At 43.2% G+C, this 7,500-nt stretch overlaps 1 protein-coding gene across 3 annotated transcripts in view; it reads right to left on the bottom strand.

The window, feature by feature from the left end:
* Positions 1-7,500, bottom strand: part of stim2b (stromal interaction molecule 2b) — a 154,903-nt gene that overhangs the window by 18,562 nt on the left and 128,841 nt on the right. For all 3 annotated transcript variants that reach the window (XM_063186623.1, XM_063186625.1, XM_063186624.1), the window contains 2 exons: positions 4,325-4,502; positions 2,936-3,113 (listed from right to left, as the gene is read on the bottom strand). In XM_063186623.1, coding sequence (XP_063042693.1) covers positions 2,936-3,113; positions 4,325-4,502 — 356 coding nt within the window. The remainder of the gene's footprint in view (positions 1-2,935; positions 3,114-4,324; positions 4,503-7,500) is intronic.

The raw sequence follows: 7,500 nt of genomic DNA, 5'->3' as shown, positions 1-7,500 counted from the left end.
CCTGTGTTATATGTGTCTTGAAATGTCCATGTGGGAATTTGTGTATTTGTGTATTTATGCCAGCTACTGGACACCTGAATTTCCCCCTGGGGATCAAAAAAGTTACTCTACTACTCTACTCTACTACACTTCTGACGTCCAAGCAATCCAGCATGTATGAAAAGTGCTATTTTTCCAGTCATAATGAATACTTAGAATTTGATGGTGGTGGTAAGTATTCATGAAAAAGTAACATTAGTGAATGGGCAGCATGAATTCTGGAAATAAACAACTAAAAATCTCACACTGTGTCCCTTTAAGGCAAACTAAAATCTAAAGTGTTGAGTTAAACACTTAGACATAATGAATGTTATATATAGTTCCACACTGACATCCAGGCAATCCAACAGGGGGTTACAAGGGGTTGCCCCGGGCCCAGGGGTAGAGGGGGCCCAGAAGAGGGGGCAGTCATGGTTAAGCGGTTAGGGCGTCAGACTTGTAGCCCAATGGTTGCCGGTTCGACTCCCGACCCGCCAGGTTGGTGGGGGGAGAAATTAGCTAGTCCATGACTGAGGTACCCTGAACATAGTACCGTCCCGCCGCACTGCTCCCTTAGGTGCGCCATTGGAGGCTGCCCCCGTGCACGGGTGAGGCATAAATTCAATTTTGTTGTGTGCAGTGTGCAGTGACCACGTGTGTGCTGTGGAGTGCTGTGTCACAATGACAATGGGAGTTGGAGTTTCCCAGGTGGACTTTCACTTTTCACTTTAATTGGGTCCTCATAACATGCATTAAGAGAAGTACCATCTCAGATTACTTTGTCCTGGGCCCGGTCAAAGCTGTAAGATAGATGGCTGTAACAGGTCTTTGATAAAGCCAGTCAAAACTGGACATGGTTGTAAAGAGTCCCATGCTAACCATACTGCTTCTTTTTGCCACTCCTTTTTATTTCATTTTGAATGTAAGAAAAGAACATACAGCATCAAACAATTCAACACTAAAATCCCCACTCCATCCCCCTACTCCGGACCCAATCCTGACCTTCGCATATTTAGCTGCGTGGACGCTGCGGTCCGGAGTATGTGTACGGTGTATTCCAAACACAATTTTGTTGTCAAATTTATTTGTCAATGACAATAAAAAGCTCTTGACTGGACTTGACAAGTGAAGACAAGGAGTTAAAAAAACAGCAACATGAAGATATAGTAAAACCCAATCATCTCCTTCACCATCTCTTAGCCATACTGTTTCTTAGAAAACACAGAGTGCCACAGGAGCCTGAAATATAGACAAGCACAACACTGCATATCGTCTACGTTACAAGAACAAGTAGGATAGACTGCTGTTCCCACTGAACTCTCCCACAGCTCATCCCCTCTCACTCTCAACAAACACCAAACATGCTATAGGCATATACTGTATTTCAGTGTGTGTGTGTGTGTGTGTGTGTGTGTGTGTGTGTGTGCGTGCAAACTTGTGTGTGTGTGTGTGTGTGTGTGTGTGTGTGTGTGTGTGTGTGTGTGTGTGTGTGTGTGTGCGTGCGTGTGTGTGTGCGTGGGTGTGTGCGTGCGTGTGTGCGTGTGTGCGTGTGTGCGTGCGTTCGTGTGTGTGGGTGTATGCATGTGTGCGTGTGTGTGTGTGCGTGTGTGTGTGCGTGTGTGTGTGTGTGTGTGTGTGTGTGTGTGTGTGTGTGTGTGTGTGTGTGTGTGTGTGTGTGTGTGTGTGTGTGTGTGTGCGTGCCTGTGTGCGTGTGCGCGTGTGCGTGTGTGTGTGTGTGTGTGTGTGTGTGTGCGTGTGCGTGTGTGTGTGTGTGTGTGTGTGTGTGTGTGTATGCCCTGCTGTGTTGACAGAGAAGGTATTGTTGAAATGAGAGCCTGTGGCGTGTGGATAAAGAGGAGAGGGGGAGGAGAATGGTGCGATGCGGCATCAGCAATTGTATTTTGTATCATTCCTTTTAAAATGTGTGAAACATCTTTGACATTTTAATTTTACAACTGAGTGCAAAAAATGGTGTATTTTTTGTTTTGTTTTAATTTGATGTATTTTTAAGGAACATCAAACCTGTCAAGGGACAAAGGAAGGAAATTAGCCTCGTGGCTATAATCTTGCATATTTATCACTTTGTGTAAATGCTGCTAATATATGCTGTCCCTATGTTAAATAAATAAACTTGAAAGCTGAAACTTGAGAGTGGTGCGATGCTGTGGCCCAGCCAGAACCATGAGTACTGCAGTGCCCATCTCCCACTGAACTCTCCCACAGCTCATCCCCTCTCACTCTCAACAAACACCAAACATGCTATAGGCATATATGTCAGTGTGTGTGTGTGTGTGTGTGTGTGTGTGTGTGTGTGTGTGTGTGTGTGTGTGTGTGTGTGTGTGTGTGTGTGTGTGTGTGTGTGTGTGTGTGTGTGTGTGTGTGTGTGTGTGTGTGTGTGTGTGTGTGTGTGTGTGTGTGTGTGTGTGTGTGTGTGTGTGTGTACGTGCATGCATGCCTGTGTGTGCCTGCGTACGCGTGTGCGTGCATACGTGCATGATATACGTGTGTACGCTACACGAGTGTTAACGGTATACGAGTGTGCGCTATGCGCCTGTTGTATACCTGTACCAGTTGCTGTCAGCTCATCCCTGTGCTGTGATAGTGGAGCCTGGCAGTATGGGGTGTCTACTGTGGCCTAGTGACCCAGGGCAAGTGCCCCTTGAGGCGGGCATGTACGCTATGCGCCTATATACCTGTACTAGTTCCTCCTCTGCATATTTGAGGTGTGTGTTTGTATGTGTGTGTGTGTGTGTGTGTTTGATAGTTCATTAACGTATACGAGTGTACGCTATGCGCCTGTTGTATACCTGTACCAGTTCCTCCTCGGCGTAATTTGAGGTGTGTGTGTGTGTGTGTGTGTGCGCATGTGTTTGATAGTTCATTAACGTATACGAGTGCACGCTATGCGCCTATATACCTGTACCAGTTCCTCCTCGGCGTATTTCAGCCGGCTGAGCTCGCTCTCGGCGCCCTCGCGGAGCTCGCGGAGCCGGTGGGCCTCACGCTTGGCCCCGCAGATCTCGTCGCGCATCTTCTGCTCCAGGTTCTGCTTCTCCACCGCCACCGTGCGGTTCTCCTCCTGGGCCTTCTCCAGCCTGCCACCAGAACCCACCACGGAACATTACATTACATTATTACATTACATTGCACTGCTTAGCTGACGCTTTCATTTATTCAAAGCGACTTACAGTTATTATTTTTCAGGGTATTGGTTACAGTCCCTGGAGCAATGTGGGGTTAGGTGCCTTACTCAAGGGCACTTCAGCCATGGAGATGTAGGGAGAGGTCAGAGGGACCTCTGCAACCCCTAGATTGAAAGACCAACTCTCTAACCGCTGGGCCATGGCTGCCAGAGAACATAAGGAACCAGCAGAACATAAGGTTTAAAGTTTCAACTTTAAAGTTTAAGTTTATTTTCCCCCCAAGGGTGAAATTAGGTTCGTAGCAGGTATTTAAAGACATTCAGAACAGACAACAAATAGACTAATAAAAAACAACATAAAAACCTGGGGTACCTGGGGTCAACACAGCACAGGGACATAAGACTGGGACCAATACACAGAATTAATAAAATAAAAAACAAGAAAGTGAGAGGATAAAAGAAGAGACAAAGAGAATAAAAGAGATAAAAGGTCAGATCAAGACATGGAGATTAAAATACCATTCCAATGTGCAAAAAATGTGAGGATGCAAAGTGCAGGAGGCAGCATTATGTGTGCAAAACCAACAGCCAACAGAACATTGCTTTTATCATTAAGCCAGGGATGACTGGAGCACTCGAATACTTTTTAGTTATTTGTATTGTGCTGCAAACATAAAGACTGACGTTTTGACGCAGTGCACGTCTTCTTGAGAGTCAAACCATACTGACATCACTGACCAGAAAATAAAGACATTCTTCCCTCCCTCTTACACCAACATTGGTTACTAGTGAGGGGTGGTTTAAAAGCAATTAGCCAGTAAGTAAGGGCACTGATGAAATGATTGACATCTGTCTGGTACTGTGAAATAAATTGAAAAAAAAATGTGAGAGAAAGGCTATCAGCATACACTGTACACTTTATTTTAATGGTTCACTATTACAGTGGATCTAGGATTAGCATTTGGTATGTATTTTCTAATGATAGAGTTAACACAGTGCTGTGGGAATATAGAAAGCACTTCCGTGTGCCCATCACGGAAAACAATTCTGTGTCCAGGAGCACAGAATTTTGGCAAAATCCATGCTCCTGGACACAGATTTCGTGTCCTTAACATCCGTGTCCAGGAGCACAGAAATTTTGGAGATCAGGCTGCTCCTTCCCACCTGGTCTGCATGTCCGTGAGGCTCTCCTCGGCGCTCTGAAGGCTCTCCAGGTCCTTCATCATCTGGCTCATGTGGACGCGCGACACCTTGTTCTGCACGTAGGCGAACCAGCAGCCGCCCACGCCGATGATGATGGACACCATGAGGATGAAGTCCTTCAGCCAGTTGTGCTGCGGCCCTGCAACCCAGGGGAAAAGGGGAGAGAGAGAGAGAGAGAGAGAGAGAGAGAGAGAGAGAGAGAGAGAGAGAGGACATGGTCAGTGACCTCACTTAGATGGGACATTTACGTAATTCTGAATTTACTAATCTTAATTCAGAATAAAACTTAATTCCGCTTTGAAAACAAAGGGGAGAGAGAGAGAGACAGGACATGGTCAGTGACCTCAGTTTTTATTTTATTTTATTTTACCTTTATTTAACCAGGGAAATAAAATCACATTGAGAATAAAATTCTCTTTTACAAGTGAGCCCTGGCCAAGGCGGCAGCCTTGTACATGTACAGACAGGACACAGACAAAACAGAACAAATTAATATGGATGAAGAGATAAAATTGCACAATAAAAACCATAAAATAATAAACATAAAACAAGATTAAAAGGAGATTACAAGATTAAAAGCAAGTGCAGACAGATTTAAAAGCGTCATTAAGATAGGCTTTAAACTCAGCTACAGACATAAAAACAGCAAGCTTAAGAGATTTCTGAAGCTCATTCCAGTGAGTTGGGGCACAATGAATAAAAGCAGTTTTACCAAATTCTGTTTTCAGTTAGATGGGACACAGGTTCGGAGCACTGGTATTGGGACAGGGGGGGCGGGAGATGTGTCAGAGGCGTTTGGCCCACTAAATATCGTAGAATGGGGCCCCTACAAGATGTTTGGCAATCGAAAGACACTGGCAGGGGGTCCCCCCAAGTGGTGAGGCCGGGGGTTCCTGGCCCCTATACCCCCCCCCTGCTCCGCCCCTGATGGGACATTTACGTAATTCTGAATTTACTCATCTTAATTCAGAATAAAACGTAATTCCACTTTGAACATCCTGTAAACACTTCACAATTCGGAAATTCAATGAAAGTACAATGCAAACTCAACGGAACAATTTAATTCGGAATTTTTAATTCAGAATTAAAACTATCATGTAAACACAGCCGGTGGTTGTGTGTGTGAGTGTGTGAAGCTTTACATATCTTTATATATTTCACCAAGGAGTATCCTTGTAGTATTATTAATTACACTTATTGTATTTTTGTTTCTTTGTTTCTTTGTTTCTTTGTTTGTTTGTTTCTTTCTTTCTTTCTTTCTTTCTTTCTTTCTTTCTTTCTTTCTTTCTTCAGGACATTGCACATTAATGAACATATTTATATATAATATAATAATATATATGTATACATACATGCACATATATGTAAATGTGCCAGACTGTAGCCCAAAAGCTAATTTCCATCTGGTGTCCAAAATAGGCAGGCTAGATGTTTACAAGCATTATAAATTAAAATCCCAAACATACATCTAAAACCAAAACAGACTGTTAGTAATAGTCTTGGTGTCCTTGTCCTTGGAGTCCTTGGTGAAATCCGCTAAAAATGTGGGTAACACTTTATTTTAGGGATACATCTATTAGCACTAATACATACAATGTTAATGCCTGCATAAGTAACTTGTAAGGCATGTACTAAGCAAATGCTAAGGCCTACTAGGTCCTTACTAAGGTTAAATTGGTAATAAATCCCTTATTGTGCATGAACAAGACATTTGCGAATACATGCCTAACAAATGTTTGATTTTGCTAGTTTGTACATGCCTTACAAGTTACTTACACAGGAACATTGTATGTATTAGCGCTAATAGATGTATCCCTAAAATAAAGTGTTACCAAAATGGGTTACTCACACTAGCAAGGTTAGAATACTTCACTATGAGAAACAGCCAGTGTGTTACAGTGATATTGGGTAGTCTGAGTGATATTGGGTAGTCTGTGTCATGTGCACTGACTGGCCACTAGGGGGCAGAGGATGCCTGGCCTCTCAAAAATGAGTGCAGAAAACTTGTTACTGTTCAGTTTTTTCTCCATTGGTTTGGCTCATTTCTTGAAACTGAGATGACATTCCTATAACTATTGGGTCATTAGCCTACATAGCCTACATGTTGACGAGCATGTTTTTTTGTGTGAAATTCGGCTTCCTACTGTTGATGGCATCCACACAGCCCCAAGCCATGCCACTCCCACTACCATGCTTGACTTTAAGCATGGGGCACTTTTCTTTGTATAATTCGCTTTTTACCACCACAAATGCTTGACACCATCTAAAGCCAATTTGTTTATCTTGCTGTCATTAGATCACAGGACATGGTTCCAGTAACCCATATCCTTAGTTTGTTTGACTCTGATGAGACCATGATCAACAAATTTGCATTAGATGGTGTCAAGCATGTGTGGTGGTAAAAAGTGATTTGTACAAAGAAACGAGCCCGATGCTTAAAGTCAAGCATGGTGGTGGGACTGAAATGTTTTGGGGCTGTGTGGATGCCGTCAACAGTAGGAAGCTGACTTTCACCAAAAGAAACATGCTTTTAAACATGTGCTGTGACTGCTGAAGCAGATCATGATACTCACTATAGGATTCCATTCAAATCTCACACACACCTAGTTTAGCCAGGTGCAGACTCAAAATGTAAAATTCAATGTAAGGCAAGGATGAAATTCACACCGATGACCTCCCTTTCAATCCCTTTCAATTTCGAGACGTTGCGGGCCAACACTGCCCCTTCTCAGACACTCTCTAGGAGTTTAACGTAGGGGTGTACTCACTTTTGCGCCAGCATAACTTCACAAAAATGGACAAATATGTAATTTAAGTTATACTATTGACCTTACTTTCCTGACGTAAGCTCAAAAGAAGTTGTATTACTCTATGAGCATTTTGGAAATTACTTGTTTGTTTATTAAAATATTGTTCAAAATGCTACTTTTCAACAGGGGTGTACTCATTATTACTGTCCACTGTAATGTAATATAATGTAATAGAATGTAATGTAACAGAGTTCAAAGAGGCCTAGTTAGACTGTCTGTAAACGAGACAGCAGATATGGCCTAGAGTGTGTTATGCATATGTCTATATCAGCCTTTCAATCGCAGACTCGCACGCTATACGCCGGCGTCACATTTCGTGTTGCTGGC

This window comes from Engraulis encrasicolus, chromosome 21 (assembly GCF_034702125.1).
Source record: "Engraulis encrasicolus isolate BLACKSEA-1 chromosome 21, IST_EnEncr_1.0, whole genome shotgun sequence".
Taxonomy (NCBI): Eukaryota; Metazoa; Chordata; class Actinopteri; order Clupeiformes; family Engraulidae; genus Engraulis; species Engraulis encrasicolus.
Note: the sequence above shows the minus strand (reverse complement) of the source record. Positions and strands in the feature narration are given on the sequence as shown.